Below are 21595 nucleotides of genomic sequence, written 5' to 3' on the forward strand. Positions count from 1 at the left end.
AAAATCCAAAGAAGAGCAACAAAGCTCATTAGGGGAATGGATAATTTAAGCTATGAGGAAAGATTAAATAATTTGGGACTATTTACACTAGAGAAAAGACGTTTAAGGGGGGATATGCTCAACATGTATAAATATTTTAGGGGCAATATAAGGAACGGTCAAACACCCTTTTTTCTACTAGAAAGAAATCTAGGACGCGAGGGCACGATTTTAGATTAGAAGAAAAAAAATTTTGTTCATCTAGAAGAAAAAAATTCTTTACAGTCAGAGCAGTCAAACTTCAGAACTCTCTTCCTGAAGAAGTGGTGTCGGCAGACACTATAAATACATTTAAAATAAGGTTGAATAAACATTTATTGGTTAAAAACATCCATGGGTACGAATAAGTAACATAATCTGTCTTTAAAATATCAGAACATACTATACAACAAGGGATAAGCTACTATAAACATAGGTTGAACTAGATGGACGCAAGTCTTTATTCAGCCTCACCTACTATGTAACTGAGGCAAAAAATACCTCCCGGAGAGCTACTAAAATTTGTCCAATGCCCCTGATACTATGCTGCACACTAATGCCCTGCACAATCTGCTGCACACTGTAATGCCTGACACATTATGCCACAGACCGCAATTCCTCTGACACATGATGCCGCACACCACAATTCCTATGATACTATGCTGCACACTGTAATGCCCCTGACACATTGGGCCTTATTTTAGTTCACTCTTTCTGGCAAAATCCTTCTTAGATGGACAAAACCATGTGCACTGCAGGGGGGCAGATGTAAAATGTGCAGAGAGAATTAGATTTGGGTGAGTTATTTAGTTTCTGTGCAGGGTAAATACTGGCTGCTTTATTTTTACACTGCAATATAGATCTCACTTTGAAGTAAAACCCCACCCAAATCTAATTCTCTCTGCACAAGTAACATCTGCCTCACCTGCAGTGCACATGGTTTTGTCCATCTAAAGAAGGATTTTGTCAGAGTGAACTAGAATAAGGCCCATTATGCCACACATTGCAATGCCCCTTACACCTAATGCATACCTCCCAACTTTGCCAGCGGACAAAGAAATATATGAGCGTGCTGCATATATTTTGTGGGCACAGTTTTTGTCACTCTGAGGGCATGGCCAGTGTTGTGTGAACTGCTGGCCATTCCCCCTGCCCCTCTGCCTGCCTGATTAGACGCATGCACAGTGTCTAATCCCTGCAGGACTGTCCCAAAAAATGGGATATCCATTGTACCAAGCTGCAATGCCCGACACATTATGCTACACCACATTGCCCCCCACAGTAAGACTTCTAATAAATTGCAAATTACCTTCTTAGTGCCAGGGATCAATACACGTTGCCAAGGGGTTAATGCTCATTGTCTCCTCCCCTTCCCAGTCCTGACACACAACTTCCAGAACAGTTGCACTTAACCAGAGCCAAACCTAATCCCCCCCCCCCCCCCCCCCCCGACCCAGTGGTCGAGCCACCCGTCTCGCTCATGCAAGCTACCGGTAGCTTGCGAGCGAAGGGTTGGCGACCACTACTCTATGTAAGGCACTATTCACTTTTCAACGTAGCCCCCATCCCTTTCCATGTGTGCCAACGCTTGACAAGTCAGGCAAACTAGTCTGAGAAGGAAGCTGGTGGCGGTACTTGTGTATTTTGGCGGCGCCCCCGATGTCCGTCGTACGATGAACGGATCGCATCGCATGCCATGCACCCGATGGCATGCGATGCGACGCGATTTTGACCCCCTATACAATCAAAAATCGTATAAGCACCCTAAAGGGTGCTTTTGAGCACCCTAATGGGTGCTTACAATGTTAAATGCACCGCCACGCCGCCCCCCACTATAAACGTGAACCCGAAGCGTGGCGAGCGCAGCGGTACGCGTCCTACGACCTTTTCATACCCCCTCTATCCACGTCGGCGTGGAGTTGAGAATAGAATAGTGTGGCGAGCGCAGCGAGGCGAGCGGACGCGGATACCTTCACAGGTAAACGCGTCCCTTCGCGGGCTTCACAGGTATCCGCGTCCCCTCGCTGCGCTTGCCACGCTTCGGGCTCGGTGGCTCGCTGCGCTCGCCACACTATTCTATTCTCAACTCCACGCCGACGTGGATAGTGGGGGTATGAAAAGGTCGTAGGAAGCGTACCGCCGCCCCTCGCGGGCTCGCTGCGCTCGCCACGCTTCGGGTTCACGTTTATAGTGGGGGTGCATTTATCATTGTAAGCACCCATTTGTGTGCTTTACATTGTATAAGCACACATTAGGGTGCTTATACAATGTTGCATCGCATCGTATGGCATCGTATGCCATGTACAATGGCATACAATTTGAAAATTGTATGCCATCGTGCACTATCTTACGATATCGCGTCGCATCGCATACCATCGTATGCGTTATGATGGGCGCCGCCAAAATACACAAGTACCCTGGTGGCTGTTGTCGACACCAGGCCCGAACAACCGCTTTTACCGACTCATCAGAGTTGAAGTCTTGACCCTTAAGGTGCTCTTTCATCTTTGGGAAGAGGGTTACAGCGCCTGCAGTTCAAGGAGGTTCTGCCACACCCGACCTTGCACCCTGTGAGTTTCACCTATTTAGGTGCTCATTAAGGATTAATGCTGCCCATACACGCTGCTAAGCGCGCTGAGCTGATGTGTGCTTTGAGGTGCGCGCTCCCGCGCACCTCATCGCACAGTACAAAAAGTATGTGCTTGTACATACTTTTTGTACTTAGGTTTCATCAAATTGCATCGCATTGCATGCACAACGCATGTACATGCAATGCAATGTGATCCCTGCTATTGCAGCCCACAACGCATGCCCGCATCGGGACGTGTATGGGCTGCTTAACACTTCAACTCTGATAACGAAGTGAAAGCTGCCACTAGGTTCTGGAGTCGACAACAAACACATGCTCTCTTCTCCAACGGGTTTGCCGGACTTGTAAAGTGTCGGCACACATGCTTGAATAGGGATTGGGACTGCATTGAAAATTGAATAGTGCATTACATAGAGGATAAGTTATGTACAAAAAAAAAAAAACTTCTAGCTGTGTTGACATTACTTTGTGTGTATGTGTGTGTATATGTATATGTGTGTATGTATATGTGTGTATGTGTATGTATATATATATATATATATATATATATATATATATATATATTTGTAGGGGCTCTGCACACACAAATTAACTGATAATAAATAGTGGAGATTTGGTTCATGAATTGATCAATGCATTTAAGCCTGCAGCCCCATTCACGGGACCCCACTTTTCTGCAGGTCCTGGTACTATCGCTGAAAATGGCTACAATACACATAGCTATCACATCAATGTTTGATTCCAGGCATGTATATATATTGTGTATGTAGAAATTTCACAGAATACAGTATATGCTTAATATAATTATACTAACATATTGTACTTTACATTAAGTAATGTCTAGTCTCTTAGTTGTATAGGTGGGGGGGGGGGTTGTTGTAATCAATCCTGCCCGATATTTCCAATTTCCTCCCTAGTAAAGGTTATGTGAAATGATTTAAACGTTCCACGGAACAGTTTTGAAATATGCTTCTCTAAGCATGTCTAGTCATACAGGTGATAATAAAAACATTTTCTATAGAAGGTCTGGCTTACCTCGAAGTACCATTGCTATTAAGAGTGATTCGTTTTTTTTCTTGTTTTTACCCAGAACCCTTGATGCGGCACCCAGACTTTCGATTATTTGCCTGCATGAACCCTGCTACTGATGTGGGAAAGAGAAACCTGCCACCTGGAATAAGAAATAGGTAAATATTTATTTGGAGAATAGTTTATACAGCCTTTGTATGTAGTATATATTAGTACTTAGGTCATATAAATTTTTCTTTTAGCTGCTAATTTTAATACATTTTTAAGAAAATGCTTTTGTATTAAAGCCTCCATGCTGTCTCCCAAACCTGGTGCCAGGAGGTGCTTGTTAAGTAGCCATGAGAAATATAGCTTTTATGTTTATAATGATATGGGTTATATAATTAAGCCTGTAGAAGATGTGGTGGAGATTATTACAAATGCTGTATCTGGTCCACTCTGACATCCCCAGACTCAGTGGTACTCTCACTTTTGAATCAGGGGGAGTTCCCTTTTGTAAATGGTATGACCTCTGAGAAATTATTTTTCACCTGCACTACAGAAATCCTAATGAATTACAGGTAAATATCTCCTTTTTCAAATAATTTGTTAGTGAACCCCAGGCAACATGCACCACAGAGAAGCTAATTGAACCAGCTAATGTGGAGGGCGGGGTGGTATCAAAATCCATTGGTAGAAAGGAAAAAAAAGGGCGGGGGGGGTGTGCCACCTGGAAGTTTTTTTCTGAAGACCAATAGCATCTTCCAAGAAAGTGTAAAGAAGTTTAGAGATGGTTTAGGGGTTTCCAATGTCCTGCTCTCCCACATCTTGGCGTCATTAAACTTCAGGTTTACTTTATTTGATACTATAGGTTCCCTACTTTGCAAAATGATGCGCTTTGTTAAGCTACAGTTTTGGTACTCTTTACCTATCACGGCGGGCATCGCGGGTACATTTATGTCTGGCCGCGACCGACGCGATGCCCGCGATTTCCCATTGAAACCCATGTTAAACATGGAAATCGCGTCGGTCGCGGCCGGCCATAAATGTACCCGCGATGCCCGCGACGCGATGCTCCCGATTTCCCATAGCAATCAATGTTAAATGGCCCGACCGACGCGATTTTACTGTTAAATGCCTCAATGGACCCGATGTGGCCATAGGAAACAATGTTAAATGGGCCTTAGAGCCCAAATAGTTACCCTGAACTCTGAAATGGCCCCCCCAATTGTTTACGCCACCCCACGATCAACGTCAACCCGAAGCGTGGCGAGCCCTCGAGGGGCGGCGGTACGCGTCCTCCGACCTTTTCATACCCCCACTATCCACGTCGGCGTGGAGTTGAGAATAGAATAGTGTGGCGAGCGCACGCGGATACCTTCACAGCTATACGCGTCCCCTCGCGGGCTTCACAGGTGTCCATGGCGACGCGGACACCTGTGAAGCCCGCGAAGGGACGCGTTTACCTGTGAAGGTATCCGCGTCCCCTCGCGGGGCTCGCTGCGCTCGCCACGCTTCGGGCTCGGTGGCTCGCTGCGCTCGCCACACTATTCTATTCTCAACTCCACGCCGACGTGGATAGTGGGGGTATGAAAAGGTCGGAGGACGCGTACCGCCGCCCCTCACGGGCTCGCTGCGCTCGCCACGCTTCGGGTTGACGTTGATCGTGGGGTGGCGTAAACAATTGGGGGGGCCATTTCAGAGTTCAGGGTAACTATTTGGGCTCTAAGGCCCATTTAACATTGTTTCCTATGGTAAAATCGGGTCCATTCAGCCATTTAACATGAAAATCGTGTCCATCGGGCCTTTTAACATTGATTCCTATGGCAAATCGTGGGCATCGCGTCGCGGCCATCGTGTGCACATTTATGGCCGGCCGCGACGCGACCGACGCGATGTCCATGTTTAACATGGTTTTCAATGGGGAAATCGTGGACATCGCGTCGGTCGCGTCGCGTCCGGGCATCTTTAGCCCGCATACGACGCGACCGGCGCAATTTTTTACCTCACGATGCCCACGATCAAGATCGTGGGCGCCGTGCTAGGTAAAGAGTACCACAGTTTTATTTATAACAGTTTATATGTTGCCACACAAGCACATTTTTGTCCAGATTGTGTTTGATATTTTTACGCTATTGTATTCAACTTTTATTTACGGTGTTTTTTGGCCATACCTTCTCTTCCTTCATTGGGCACAAAAAGACTTAAAATTGTGTGTAAACTCCTGCAATTTTGCATGAAGATTGGCGCTTGTGTGGATTTTTCAGTTGTAATGCCTCAGTGTCCCCCCTACTCAGGTTTTTTTTTATTTTTTTTGGACTCTCACAAGCGTAGCTGATCAGTGTCAAGTAAAATATAACCTGGTAGATTAATCTGGCGGTTATCCACCAGCGATTCAGTCTACCAGCTTGGTGGGAGCTTCTTGGGCAGCATTTTGAGGCTCCTCTTAGTTTTCCACCTAAGATTTTATTATATTCTACCAGTTTGACAACTTTGCTAGTTAGACCGGATTTAGTGGGGTATTCAATCTGGGCCACTATTTACGATGGGGGAAATAGCGGTGAACGCCGATTCAGTGCTGTCTTTCCATTGAAGAGGCAGATCGACAGAATGGGCCCGACTTTAAAAGCAGTTGGGCCCGGTTTTTTAGATTTCGGCCCTGAATTGACGCGATCGCGGACGAATATCGACAATCCACTGCCGTTTACGTAGACACGCCCCCTTTTTGCCGATCAAAAAGTGAGACATTGAATCGCACCTGGCGAGCTGCGGTCGAACAAAACGAAAACAGGCCAGGGTCACGGCTGTCGGGCCAGACCCGGGATTGAATACCCCCCTTAGTCACCTGTTAAATCAGTTTTTCTGATTCTGGGTGCCCTGCCTGGTAATCCTGGCTTTTCTTGGTAGCCTGTTTGCTTATAACCACCTTTTAATGTGTGTGATGGAGTCTGCCTCCTCCTACATAATTCATATATATACTTATATGCATATGTATCCTCTTTAGTTTTATGGTTCATTAAAAAATATATATATTTTTATAAGCTCCGACGACTGATATAAAAAACATTTAGTTTTTTCAAAATCTTGTATTCAGTTATCATAATTCATGCTTCAAAGGGTTACTTCATGTTATTAAGAGACTAGTATGAGCAGCTGGCAAAAGGTAAGTTATTACAGGAAGCTTTCATTTGTTTTGTGAATTTTGCTTTAGGCCTTAAGGATCTGTGCACATTTATTTACATTGTGTCTGTGTTCTAGGTTCACTGAACTTTATGTGGAAGAACTGGAAAATGAGAATGATTTGCAAATACTCATCATGGATTACTTGAAGGGCCTCAATATAAATAAAACAGTTGTCCAAGGAATAATCAGGTAAAACATACAAAATGTTCTAAAATCCGCTCCACCCCTTTTAACCATCTTGGTGCCCAGAATCTCTCCCTCACCTGCTATTTTCTGCCAATCCTAAGGTACAGGTTGCATTTATGATCCATCCACGATTTTGTTGTAGTGGTTTTTAAAGCGCACTGGGTATGAACATGCTGCCGTATGGTTACAGTGCTGTCTTATAGCATCCATGACCTCCATCTGGGTAAACAGACTCTAAATACACTGTAACTTTCAATGAAAAAAGGAGCTGAAGAAGTAGCTGCTGTCACACTGTTACACACGGTTGCCTACCTGACCCTCTCCATGAGGGAGAAAATGCTCTGTTCCTGGACTTCCCTGATGTATGATTGCCATCACCTGTGGCAAAACACATTTCTTATTAATTACCTAGCTCCCCACAGGTGATGGTAATCATACATTACCAAAGAAGTCCAGAAACAGAGCATTTTCTCCCTGAAGGAGAGGGTCAGGTAGGCAACCCTGCTGTTAAGCCTGTGCTGGGACACCAGCAACAGCCATTTGCATTCCTTTAGTGATGTCGTAGTGCTCAGACTGTAGTCCACCAACGTGAATGTCGAATAACCAATAGTGCCTATAAGGGCAGGATTCATTTTCCAAAGATATATGATGGTCTAATATTTTTGGACTTACACTTATTTTCTGTCTCATATACAGTATTTTGATGTGAACAACTTTTTGCAACCTCTTTGATAAAAAGATTGATTATATGATTCTTGGATATATTTCTGTATACATTTTATAGTAACATATAGTATCCGTTGTGAGTGCAAAGCTGGCCATACACTAGAACGACCTGCATATGATGCAGATTGTAAGCAGGTCTTGTGATTGATCGGAGAAGCGGTCGTTTGTGCTATAAAACACATACTTGATCCTATGTGCAGCATGTATAATCAGGGGAGCGACCTCTCAACCTGCAGGACCACGCATTGTACCGATATACCTCATGACACAATCGATTTGTACGATTTGATTGTGCAGATCAGCCAGATATTGTTCTAATGTATGGCTGGCTTAACAGTTTGAATATTCTGATGACTTTTACTTAAATATTTTCTGTCTAAATATTTAATTTGATATTTTATTAAATTTTAGATTTATATTAGCTTTGAGCCTCATTGTTTTTTCTATTGGGGGTCAGACTCCATTTTTATTATCCTTTTATCTTTTTAATGCTTAAGTATTCCTAGTACAGTGAATTTTCAGTAATTTTGTTTTAATATTTGAGTTGAGCGCCGCCTCCTTCACCTGGCTTACTGTTGCTAGAATCAGAATCCGATTTATTGGCTAGGTATACTTGCGTATACTAGGAATTTGATTTGGATTGTTGTGCAACAGTCAGGGTGGGAAGTGACAGTACAGATCTATTTATCACACATACAGTTGTGCACTAGATGTATCCTGATGAGGGACATGGGGAACATATGTTAACTGGACTGTACAGCACCCAGGCAGCCATTCAGCGGCACCACTTGGTGATTGCACAGCCAGATAGGTAGCAGGTAAAAAAAAAAACAATACAAGTAACCTAGTACAGGTGACTGTTTTGTACTAAAACTATTGCATACACCTTTGGGTGAGTGTAATGTTCACCAGCGGCAGCTTTAAAATCTCTACTGGCTTTGTGGCTAATGTTTGCAATTACCTGGTCCCAAAATAAATAAAAGGCTTGAACACAGCTGCACTAGGACAGGAGTTTGTGGTGTCAGGTGTGGTGGAAAGGGTTCTCCGAGCTCTTCTGCAATCCAACTCGATTTTCAGTGCAGTGCTCACAAAGAATTCAAAGCATAAACTAAAAAAAAAAAACCTTGGCAAATCAGCACTTGACACAATCCAAGTCTGTGCTAATAGATATTTGTATGCACTCAGGTTAGGGGTGATTATGGTTTGAGGCTCTATCTTAGGCTTTATTTTAAACTAGGCTGATGAGATGAGGAGGGGGAATGCTTGGCTTCATTTAAGTTTAGTTTATCCTGCCCTGCTTCTCACTGTGCCCTCTAGACCCCACTCTACACCTGATGGAGTTAGAGAAACATATTTAACAGGGAATACCAAAAGTACTCCATTTTCACAGCACGCTGCATAAATGAAAAATGAAATTAGGAAGGCCAATTCAATTTCAGCCATGTACCTTCAAGCATTTATGCATTTTTATGGAAACAGTGCTTCTTATTTTCATACTATACGAGTTGATAAAGTTTTGCAGTCTTTACCGTACATAAATGCAAAGCCAGTGCTTAGTAGTATTTAGGAAGGCCAATCCTGGGGCATTTTTTTCAATCCCGGGATTTGGGATTGAGAAATGCTCAATCCCGGGATTGATCGCAACAATTTGGCTAAGCGCTCACCTTCTAAGTGAAATTAATAATGATTACTCCAAAATGGATGTGTGTAGATAAAGACATTTTATTAAGGATAAACTGTAAAATACAGTGTAAGTTAAAAAAAAGTGATCGGGGCAGATCAAGGGGGAATGTAAACGACTAAATGAAAAGGGAAGACTGGGTATAAATGAAAGTCTCAGGGGTGGGGAATGTGATGTGATGTGGGGAGATGGCGTCCAAGTCACCCGCAAAAGTTCCTCTTGTCTTTGTGTGAAGGATTGGATCTAGAAGTTCCGTCCCTCGTCGTAGTAGAGATCTCCCGTTGGTGACAGTCAGCTGTGTGGTGCCCTGATGGTGTCCCACGAATTGGCAGCAAGTGAGATGCGCCTACCGGGTCAGCGCTCTCACGAGAGGACGCCACCATACCGGCTTCCGTGCGCTCTACTCACTTGGAGGAGACTTGATGACCAGGACGCTGCACTGTCCATCCTTCCCTTCTGCCATCAAGTCTCAGAAGCCAGTAAGCAGGTGCTACTCCGGGCGGCGTCCTCTTGCGAGAGCGCTGACCCGGTAGTCACATCTCACTTGCTGCCGCTCCGTGGGACACCATCAGGGCACCACATAGCTGACTTGTCACCAACGGTAGATCTCTACTACGACGAGGGACGTAACTTCTAGATCCAATCCTTCACACAAAGACAAGAGGTACTTTTGCAGGTGACTGGGACGCCAGCTCCCCGCATCACATTCCCCACCCCTGAGACTTTTTTATTTATACCCAGTCTTCCCTTTTTCATTTAGTCGTTTACATTCCCTCTTGATTTGCCCTGATCACTTTTTTTACTTACACCGTATTTTACAGTTTATCCTTAATAAAATTTCTTGATCTACACACCCATTGTGGAGTAATCATTACCAATTTCACTTTGAAGGTGAGCGCTTAGCCAAATTGTTGCTATACAGTAGATACACCACTGTGAGCTTAGACCACTCAGTCTCTTCATAACAGAAAGGAGTGAGCGAAAGTTGTTTACATCTCTTTTCCAATCACAGGATTGGTCTTCCTATAAAAAAAAAAAGAAAATTCCACCGGCCGCATGTTTACATACCCGGCGTTGCAGCAGAACAGAGCCGGGAGCGCATGCGCAGTCTAATCCTGAAATCCCACGATACAAATCTCTGTGTCTCGCCGATTTCGGACACTCTAGTAGTATTATTGAGTGAGAGGTTATACAAGTACTGTAAAAATGTTCTTAATGGAGCTCAGGTTTTTCCGAGCAGCTTGCATTTTTTGTTGGTTTTCAAATGTTTTACTGCTAATATTAATTACATTTAAATAAAAATGGTGGTGCATGTTGGAATATTCATGTGTGTTTCAGAGCAAATAGCATGTTTTTGGCAGTTAAGCCTTAAGGTGGCCATACATCAGAAAGATATTGTACCCAATCATACAATCTCAGATGATTGTAAGATGGATTGTGTGCACATTGTGTGTCCAAAAACCACCAAGGACTGCTGGGGAATTGAAGGGAAATTGGACACAATCATGAGCGCAATCTATCTTAAGATCGTTCTTTCTGATGTATGGCCAGCATTAGAGAAGGGTTTGCTTGCAACACGAGCTATATTTTTAAGTGGTGATCCTATGCAAGTTGTGTAAACCTCTATATATTTCTTTCTTAGGGCTAATCATGTTTGTTTCCCCACCATAGTTTTTATTTGGCAATACGAAAGAAGTCTAATGCAGAGCTTGTGGATGGAACAGGCCACAGACCACATTTCAGCTTGCGTACCCTTTGTAGAGCACTAAGATATGCTGCATCAAATCCATGTAATCACATTCAGAGGTCCTTATATGAGGTAAATATTGTGTACCATTAGTAACTTTATAGTGTTTGAGGCTTTTTTGTATTTGTTGTGTTTTTGTTGAATTTCAATTTCACCCAAACCTTAATTTCTCATTCATTTTAAACTGCAGTGGTGCAACCAAGTACCCCCCAACAGGTGTGTTTTTTTTTTTTTTTTTTTCACTCTCTCTGGTGTGATAATTACTGACCCAGCAAAATGTCTTACCTGTGCATGTGTAAAGAAATACAAAAACATGACTTCTTATACCACTTTGACATCGCAATTGTCTGGGAGCAACCGGCACTTGTGATGATTAGCCCCCACAGTGGCCCGGCAATAAACTGAGTCACTGTCGTCAGAAATGGGGCAGATCTCTGCCTTCCCCGTATAGTGTTTCCTGGGTTACCAGTTTACACTGCCCTGTGACTTGGGTCCGACCCGGGATTAATCCTTCTTTTAACCCAGGTCAGAATGCCAGGTTGCTGAAGCCGTTTTTTTTTTTGCAAATGGCCCTTTCACACAGCACAGAGACCGAGTAGACCCGGCAACCACCTGGGTCGGACCCGGGTTATTTGTGCAGTGTGAAAGTGGTATTTCTGGTGCTTTACTGGAGGTAAGAAACACAAATTTAGAGGGTGAGGGACGATGGTTATAGAAGTGGAGTACTGGAGTTTAGGCACTTAGTCTAACTCCAAAGCCTCAATATTATCCCCCTGTATAAAACACTGTTTCTAAAATATTGTTTACATGTACCCGCTAGAGTGGGTTTATTATTATTATTTTTTTTATTTTACCTTAATTATTATGAAAATAAATGTAGAAGCCTTCCCACTAACAAAGTAGCTGCTTCTACAGTAGTTTTTCTGGGCATGCTGTAGTTTCCTGCCCACATTCCAGAAATGACTGAGAGGTTCTACCCTGAGTACTGGACTGAATAGGGTTACAATTTGTCCCCTGTGATCAGTTAGTCAACTGAAAGTGCGTATACACTGTACAATTATTGTATGCAATTTGGACTAGATTGCATCGCAGTCGCATTGCAAAACGTATGCGATGCGATCTAGTCCAAATTGCATACAATAATTATACAGTGTATGAGCACCTTTTAGGCTTTGAATGGTAGGCACTGTATCAACTCCTGAGTACCTGTGGTACATCCTGTTTGGCTATAGTGATTCATCTGGCCATGATGAAGGAAAACCTTTCTTTCTACTTATCAAGGTTAATTGTATAGGAAAGGAGATTGAAGTTAACTCTGTGTGGGAGCACACTTGCCGAGAGAATGTGTTTTTTATGGTTAAAATAATTTATAATAATTTTATGGAGTATACATTTAAAATAAAATACATATGTATTTTAATTTTAATGTATACGCCATAAAGAATAGTTAACTACTTTCTCCTTTTTTTTTTTTTTTTTTTTTTTTATACAATTAATTTGTACTAACTCTAGGGAGCACCACTGGCGGTCATCAACTTCTGTATCTCTTCGATAGATTAACCTTAATACAGGATGACGCACTAATTGAATTGACACTTAATTCTTTATGTTTAAGCCAAGAATACTTTGGATATATCGTGACTTTATACATAGTTATGTGCGGCAATCTCAACCCCAACTCTTGTTCTTGTCCAGGTTCCCTGGTGTAAGGGCATTAGGTTTTTTTTAACTTTGGGACTTTTGCTGCTTTTCGTGCAGGTTATCGGATAGGAATACTCTACAGGTTTGGCAAATGATACATTGTTTCATATAGATAGTAGGCATTCAAATATTGGTGTCTGTTTTTTATTTGAGGCCTCCTATGTGATATAGTGCCTTCTGTTCAGCAGAATGTTCATCATTTTATATGGAATTAATGACTAATGCACCCAGAAGTGTGGGGGTTGGTGAACCAGTTTTCTTTTTCATTAGTGTATTATATGCTTTCTCAGTCACTCTGTATACCCAGCCATACTAAGGGGTGTTTATGGTGGCTAATGTTTATACTATGCTGAGCCAAACTGCCATAGTCACCTGAGGCTCCTTCATTTTCTGTATGATATGTTTGAAGTATGTATGGACCCACAGCTTTAATATCCTAGTTCAGTTACTGATTAGGTACATAATCTCTTCTCCATGCTTTTTTCAGGCTCCTTAATTTGAGAAGTGAGTCGATACTTGAGTCTCTAGTAATATTACAATTTTCTAATGTATTTTGTTAGGCCATTAATGACTATGGTGGGTTTACATACTTTTCCCTACACTAAGATGAAGGTACTCTTATCCTCAAGATTATCATCCCGTGATTTAATGATCCTGTGTTCTATTAATGTACAGGAAGATCCACTTGGTTACTGTATGTTTCAGCAATGCATATCCTTTATTTGTTTTTTTGCTCCAAAAAGTAGAAATTCTTTTGACTTTAAGTGTAGCATGATCATATTTCTTACCATTTGTGGTTTTTATGAAATACACGGATATAATCGGTCCCTAACTGTCATGTTTCAGGATATGTTTGAGAAATGACAGTTAGGGACCAAGTGGCTGTTGCTTTATCACTCCTCCTCATTCTTTACTGTCTCACCCGTTACAGCCAGACATATTTGGCTCATGGAGAGGTAACTGCTGGGCGAGTGCATGTGCTGGCGGCAACTCCATGACCATAGTAGCCGTGGTCACAGGAGACCTGACATATTCATTATAATTAAAGGGGTCCTGTGTATCCGTTCAATAGATTTTTTTGATGCATCAATGTTTGAGATGTTATACGTTTTTCATAATTTTTTTTCTTTACCATAGATCAGGGGTAGCCAACTCCAGTCCTCGAGAGCTACCAACAGTTAACGTTTTCCATGTCTCCTCACAGAATCACATGTGACGTAATTAGCTCCATCTGTGCATCTTGAGGTGAGCTGGAAAACGTGAACTGTTGGTAACTCTCGAGAACTGGAATTGGCTACCCCAGCATAGATTCATAGGTTTCTAACAAATACATTTAGTACTCATCTGGAAGTCTATCGTAACTGAACTCTGGGTAGTGTTGAAGCGGTCCTAATTAATGTGGTTATTATACTTTGTGGGAGAGATGCATTTGTTTGTGTTCATGCTAAATCTTCTTGTCTGTACACCCATGACTTGGTGGCAGAGTACAAGCTGCCTTTTTTTTTATGCTCAGAATTATAGATAGTATATACTGGGTTCTACTGTACTTCTCTAATATATCGAGTATGCCCTTATTAATGGGATATTAGGACTGCTAGTTAATATAATAAATTATCTTCCGTTACTTGAGTAAATATTTTGGTCCTATAGAGAGTATGTTTTTAAATGTCAGTCTGTCGCAAAAAAGTAACCGAGATGACTGAGAGCCTTAGGAAAGTCTAAAGGCTGATGGGTGACCAGGCTGTAAGGTCTCGCAGGTTTTGAGATTTCAGTTTTTTTATGATTAAAAACAGATAGCCATTTCATTAACTATTTGTATTAAGGTATTTTTGGTAACACTTGATTGTATCGGTTTTCTGTTGTAAAGGTGCATACAGACTACAATTATTATTTTTTTTACCAATTTTTTTTAATTCTGAACGTTATTGGTCAAAATATCTTTCAGTGTTTGTGACGAGTGATGATGCGCATACCCGCCAGTTGTTCATCAAGATTGTTCGTCAACTGTGCATGCAGCTCAGTTTGGATATCTTAAAAAAAAAAAAAAAAAGCCTATAGACTGTAGCTAGATTGTTCGTCTTTCTCTTTCCTCCACTAGGTGACACTGGAGAGTTACAGTGGGGAATAGAAGGTGACCACAGGGAGCTTGGGCACTTTAGAATAAATTAATAGTGACTAACTCCTCCCCTTCTACTTCCTCTCCTAGGCAGTTTTAGCATGTGCCCTGCAGGAGCTGGGTGCGTTCAAGGCTCACTCCTGAGCTTTATAGTTTTTTTGTTTATATAATGATGCTACAATCAGCAAAGAGGACAGGCAGGTAGTTCCCTGTCCCTACCTGCCTGCGACGCGGGCGCTGTCGGCAGGTCCGGTCGCAGCTGCATGCAGTTCGCCTCCGGTACCTGGCTGCAGGATCCACTGATCCTGGAGTCCCGTCGCCGCTGCTTGCAGCGCGCCTCGAGGACCACTCAGCATGCCGCACCCGACAGCTACGGCAGGGGTAAGTATAACACTGATTCCCCGCTAGCGGGGGATTCAGTGTAAAAAGTCGCGGCAGCGCACTTTTAAACACGGCGCCATTCCTGAGGAGCGAGAGCGCGGCATGCTGGGTACTTCCGCTTCCTCCTTCTTTGTAGGAGCGGCGGCCATTGAAGCAGCAGCGTGATCCGCGGCTCCCTCGAAGCGTCTGTGAAGTGCCGGTGACCCTGGTTCAGTGAGTCACAGCGGGACATAGGAGGTCAGGGCAGCTTGGACTGTGTCCAAAAAGGTCCCTTAGCCGGCGCAAGTTATATTTATATACAGTGCGCGTAGCGGCCTCGTGGCAGACTCTGCCTCTTTCCTATACCTCCTCTCCTGTCCGGTATTCCATCTTTCTCTCCTTTCTGGGTAAGATTGCGGAGTGTATGATGGCTGGTAAAAAGATTGCGTGCAAACAGTGCAGCAATAAGTTCGCGCCACACGCGGAGGGCGCCATTTTATGTCCCTCATGTACTGCATCCCCAGCCCCCACCCCAACTACATCGGGGCAGGAACCTCCTGTATGGGCTTCACAATTGTCTACAGTAATTTCTCAGCTAGCTTCTGAGTTATCTTCTGCCAGACAAGATAGGGATGCAGCCAGGGATCAGCAGGCAGAGTTAACCTCTGCTGTGGAGAGTTTGTCTAGAGCAGGGGTTCCCAATCTTTTTAGAATCACGGCACCCTAGAGTACCACAATTTTTCCACGGCACCCCTAGGCCCAAAAAAATATATATAAAATGAAGTATATTGTGTGTATATGTGCTTCTAGGTTCAGTTATGTGGTAAAGGGCAGGATTTGCTTCTGATTGTTCACATATTTATGATTGGCAGCCACCAGCACTGGTTTTGTCCATAAATAATTGATCATAAATAATTTGAATGGTCCTGGATGACCAACCCGAGGCACCCCTGCAAGTGTCCCGAGGCACCCCAGGGAGCCACGGCACACAGTTTGGGAACCACTGGTCTAGAGCATTGCATGCAGACACCTCTTCACCCCCTCCCCCTAGACTGGCTTCTGCTAGTAGGATGTTTCCTCAGGTCCCTCTGTTAGATGATACAGATGATGACATGCCAGCTCTAGAGGAGGGTGAATTTCATGACCCTGATGCTCAGCCTGATGCTGAGCCTGATGCTCCGCTTATGCAGGACACTGAGGTCCCTTCTCAGGGTTTAGAGGACTTAATACAAGCAGTCCGGTTAACCCTCAATGTAGCAGAGGAGGTGAGACCGGCTGCGCGTCCCTCAGTGTTTGCTAAAAGGCAAAAACAGTCTGCATATTTCCCAGCCTCAGAGGAGCTGGATGAACACTTGCAAAAAGCCTGGTTACACCCAGACAAAAAGTTTCAGGTTTCTCAGAGATTTTTCACTGCCTATCCTTTTCCTAAGGATGCTAGAAAGTCATGTGAGACGCCACCTGCTGTTGATTCTTCGGTATCACGTTTGTCTAAAAAGACAGTGTTACCCATCCCAGGTACCCTAAAAGATGTGTCTGATAGGCGGTTAGAGAGTGCTCTGAAGAATGTTTATACAGTCGCTGGTCTTTTACAACGTCCGGCACAGGTGGGTTGCTGGGTCAATAGGGCCATGGAGGTATGGGCATCCCAGGTGGCCTCCTCTCTAGACCCAGGGGCAAGTGATATGTTGCTCTTAGTGGAACACATACGTGAGGCTGCAGGTTACTTGGTTGAAGCCTCTTCAGACGTTTGTATGCTTGCGGCCCGTATTTCTGCTCTCTCAGTTTCTGCTCGCCGTACTCTTTGGTTGAGACAGTGGAATGCAGATGCCGACTCCAAAAAGGCGGTGGAGGCATTACCCTTTGCTGGGGAGGCCCTCTTTGGTCCAGAGCTGGACAAAATGATTTCGCAGGCTACAGGGGGTAAGTCTCAGTTCCTGCCCACTGCAGCCCCCTCCCCCACGTAGGTCATTTCCTACTACTGGAGGGCAGTCCTTTCGACCCACCCCCAGATTCAGGGGTAGGTCTAGGGGAGCGGCTACTAGCTCCAGAGACTTCCGAGGAAGAGGCAGAGGATCAGCCAGTGCTCCAATACTTGGTGCAAAGGTTACCTCAAAGCCCTCAGCATGACTCCCCCAGCTCCTGTCCAGATCACAGGGTGGGAGGCCGGCTTCTCTTTTACCATCAGGTATGGGCCGGTTCATGCAAGGATGCATGGGTAAAGGACCTGGTAGCAGTAGGCTACAAGATAGATTTCTTGTTGCCTCCTCCTCAACGGTTTTTTCCCACAGGTTTGCCAGCTTCTCAGGAAAAAGGCAGGGCCTCACAGGCCGCCATCCAAAAGCTCAGGGATCAAGGGGTGGTTATCCCGGTCCCGGAACCAGAAAGGGCAAGGGGTTTCTATTCCAGCCTTTTTCTGGTTCCCAAGCCGGACGGCTCAGTGAGACCCATCTTGAACCTGAAGCAGCTCAACCCCTTCTTGCGGTTCACTCGCTTCAAGATGGAGTCTCTCCAGTCTGTCATTGCAGGCCTGGAACCAGGGGAGTTTCTTGTATCCATCGACATCAAAGATGCATACCTGCATATCCCAATCTGGCCTCCTCACCAGGCATTCTTGCGGTTTGCTGTCCAGAACTATCACCTACAGTTCCGAGCCCTCCCATTCGGCCTCTCCTCTGCGCCTCGGGTATTTACCAAAGTGATGGCTGTCATGATGGAAATACTCAGGGCTCAGGGAGTTACCATTGTCCCTTATTTGGACGACCTTCTGCTGAAGGCTCCGTCCAAGGAGGTTCTGCTGCACAACATCCAACTGACACGTCGGACCCTGGAGTCCCATGGCTGGATGCTCAACATCCAGAAGTCACAGCTGACTCCATCGCAGAGGATCCTGTTCCTAGGGATGATTCTGGACACTGTCCAGAGAAGGGTGTTCCTCCCCATGGACAAGATCTTGTCCCTGCAGGAAGCGGTTCGACTGGTGCTGCAGCATCGAACAGTCACAGTTCTCCTTTGCACAAAGCTGCTGGGAAGGATGGTGGCCACGTTCGAGGCGGTGCAGTACGGGCGGTTTCGATCTCGCCCCTTCCATCTGTGTCTGCTCCGCCAGTGGACAGGCTCACACCTGTTTCTACAGCAGAGGATCTCTCTCTCCCATCAGGCTCGAGCGTCACTGGCGTGGTGGCTCAACTCCAGCAACCTGCAGGAGGGGAGGAGGTTCGCCATCCACAATTGGACGCTCCTCACCACGGACGCCAGCCTCAGGGGCTGGGGAGCGGTCACGCTGGGCCTCCACTTCCAAGGACTGTGGACCCCGGAGGAAGCACAGATGTCCATCAATGTGCTGGAACTGCGAGCAGTGTATTACGCCATGCTCCGGGCAGAAGTGGTTCTCCGGAACAGGGACATCAGGGTGCAGTCCGACAATGCCACGGCGGTGGCTTACATCAACAAGCAGGGAGGCACCCGCAGCCGTGCAGCGATGAGAGAGGTAAAGAGGATTCTGTGCTGGGTGCAGGAGCACGCAGGGGCCGTGTCCGCCATTTTCATTCCAGGCGTGGAAAATTGGGAGGCGGACCACCTCAGCCGGCGGGACGTACACCACGGAGAGTGGTGTCTGAACCCTCTGGTCTTCCAGACCCTGACCCGTCGGTGGGGTTGTCCGCAGATAGACATGATGGCCTCCAGACACAACCATCAGTTGCCCCGGTACTGCGCTCGGACAAGAGATCCACAGGCGGTGGCTGTGGACGCTCTCACGGCACCCTGGACGGATCAGTTCCTTTACATCTTTTCTCCAGTGCCTCTCATCCCTCGGGTTCTGCAGAGAATCCGACGGGAGTCGGTGACGGTGCTGTTCATTGCCCCGGACTGGCCTCGCCGGTCGTGGTACACGGTACTAACAGGCCTGTTAGTAGACGAGCCATGGCCTCTGCCTCTCTGCGAAGACCTGCTAACACAGGGTCCGTTCGCCTGTCCCAACTTACAGCAGCTTCATTTGACGGCATGGCTGTTGAGAGGTCCATCTTGAGGAGGGCAGGGATCCCGCAGGCGGTGATTCCAACCATGATAGGAGCCAGAAAGCAGGTTACCTCGGTGCATTACCACCGCATCTGGAGGGCCTATGTGGCCGGGTGCGAATCCAGGAGGGTTTCTCCGGTGAACTTCAAACTGGCCAGATTACTGCTATTCTTGCAAAAGGGTTTGGCCTCAGGACTCCGGCTGGGGTCCTTGAAGGTTCAAGTATCCGCCCTCTCCATTTTTTTCCAGAAGAAGCTGGCTCTTCTTCCTCAGGTACAGACTTTCTTCCAGGGGGTGTTGCGGCTGCAACCTCCCTTCAGACCTCCTACTGCTCCATGGGACCTGGACGTGGTACTGGCTTTTCTCCAGTCCTCTGTATTTGAGCCCATGGAGGAGGTGGAACTAAAATACGTCACCTGGAAGACTGTCATACTATTGGCCTTGGCTTCAGCTAGAAGGGTGTCGGAGCTCAGTGCTCTTTCTTGTAAGGCACCCTTCTTACGTTTTCATGAGGATAGAGCGGAGCTGCGCACCTCTAGTGTTTTTCTCCCAAAGGTGGTCTCGGCTTTCCACATTAACCAACCTATTGTGGTGCCGGCCTTTCGGGAGGACTCACAGGAGTCTAGGGCGCTGGACGTGGTCCGGGCCTTGCGAATTTACGTGGCCAGAACAGAGTCTGTACGTAAGTCGGATGCCTTATTTGTCCTCTATGACTCCTTGCGTCCTGGTTGGCCAGCCTCCAAGCAGGCCCTGGCCAGGTGGATCAGATTGACAATTCGTCAAGCTTATGTGGCCTCCTCTAGGGTGCCACCTTCTTCAATTTCCGCCCATTCTACAAGGTCGGTGGGTACCTCCTGGGCGGCTGCCCGTGGAGTTTCTATACAGGATCTATGTAGAGCGGCTACGTGGTCTGGTCAGAGGACCTTTGTCCGCTTTTACAAGTTTGACACTTTTGCGGCGGCCGCTTCGCGGTTTGGCCGTTCTGTGTTAAGGGGTTCTCAGCGTCATCCCACCCGTGTTGGGAGCTCTGGGACGTCCCCACTGTAACTCTCCAGTGTCACCTAGTGGAGGAAAGAGAAAAGGGGATTTTGTACTTACCGTTAAATCCTTTTCTCAGACTCCATAGGTGACACTGGACGCCCACCCGACGCTGTCTCTCCGGTTTACTGTTTGGTTTTCAGGTTGGTCAATTACCTGAGGTTAAAGAGACTACTGTACGCAGTCTGAGTTCTAAGTTTTACTAAGTTTTATGGATGAGTTCATTCTGTTATGAATGCTATTCTTCAAACTATATGTTCACTCTATGTGAGTGTGTGTGTGACTTGTTATGTTATGTTTGACCTCCTCTCGGATGTGGGTTGTTTTCCTTTCTTCCAGCTCCCTCCGGGCACATACTTAACTGCCTAGGAGAGGAAGTAGAAGGGGAGGAGTTAGTCACTATTAATTTATTCTAAAGTGCCCAAGCTCCCTGTGGTCGCCTTCTATTCCCCACTGTAACTCTCCAGTGTCACCTATGGAGTCTGAGAAAAGGATTTAACGGTAAGTACAAAATCCCCTTTTCATCAACATCTTTTATCAACCTCTTTCGTCCAGGGCACTGGGTTCAAGGGAAATTGGTCAAAACAATTGTACCGTGTGTATGCACCTAAGTGTGTATGTAAAAGAACATATTGTAAAAACTACAATCCATCTGCAACTTAAAATAAACAGTGACCCAAATATCACATTGTTTAAACTCTCATTTTACTTTTAGAGAAAGTGAAATGTTTTACTATCTAAGCAACTTAAAATGATTAATATTTAGGAAGTGGGAAGTGCTGCATTATATCCTGTAATTTTTACATTAAAAAATGACTTTTAAACTAAAACCCCCACCTCTGAGATATACTGAGTAAACGAAAAGCTGCATTACCATTGATTACCTAATAAAATAACAAATGAATAATTAGCTCTTGGAATCTGCCGCTTATACTTATAGAATATATTCTTTGGTCTTTAAATGTATTTTATACTTGGCTTCTATAACCTTATACAATTTCACTACTTGTGATCTTTTCTTTTCAGGGATTCTGCCTTTCCTTCCTTACACAACTGGACAGAGCTTCTCACTCCACAGTTCAGTTGTTAATATGTCGCTATATCACCCCAGGCAACATTAAAGCACTACTAAAGCAGGTACATGTAACTCTGGCATAATGAGCCTGACTTTGCACTTTGCAGCATAACCTGTGTGCGTTAAAAGAGCAAATTATGACCGTTTTT

General features: G+C 45.1%; 1 protein-coding gene across 2 annotated transcripts in view; it reads left to right on the plus strand.

Annotated features, from left to right (window-relative positions):
- MDN1 (midasin AAA ATPase 1) overlaps nucleotides 1-21595 on the plus strand; it is a 217815-nt gene that overhangs the window by 56768 nt on the left and 139452 nt on the right. For both annotated transcript variants that reach the window (XM_083177044.1, XM_083177045.1), the window contains exons 19-22: nucleotides 3699-3795; nucleotides 6875-6988; nucleotides 11064-11211; nucleotides 21398-21508. In XM_083177044.1, the coding sequence (XP_083033170.1) occupies nucleotides 3699-3795; nucleotides 6875-6988; nucleotides 11064-11211; nucleotides 21398-21508 (470 nt within the window). The remainder of the gene's footprint in view (nucleotides 1-3698; nucleotides 3796-6874; nucleotides 6989-11063; nucleotides 11212-21397; nucleotides 21509-21595) is intronic.

The sequence above is a fragment of the Crinia signifera genome, chromosome 3 (genome assembly GCF_055691185.1).
Source record: "Crinia signifera chromosome 3, ASM5569118v1, whole genome shotgun sequence".
Taxonomy (NCBI): Eukaryota; Metazoa; Chordata; class Amphibia; order Anura; family Myobatrachidae; genus Crinia; species Crinia signifera.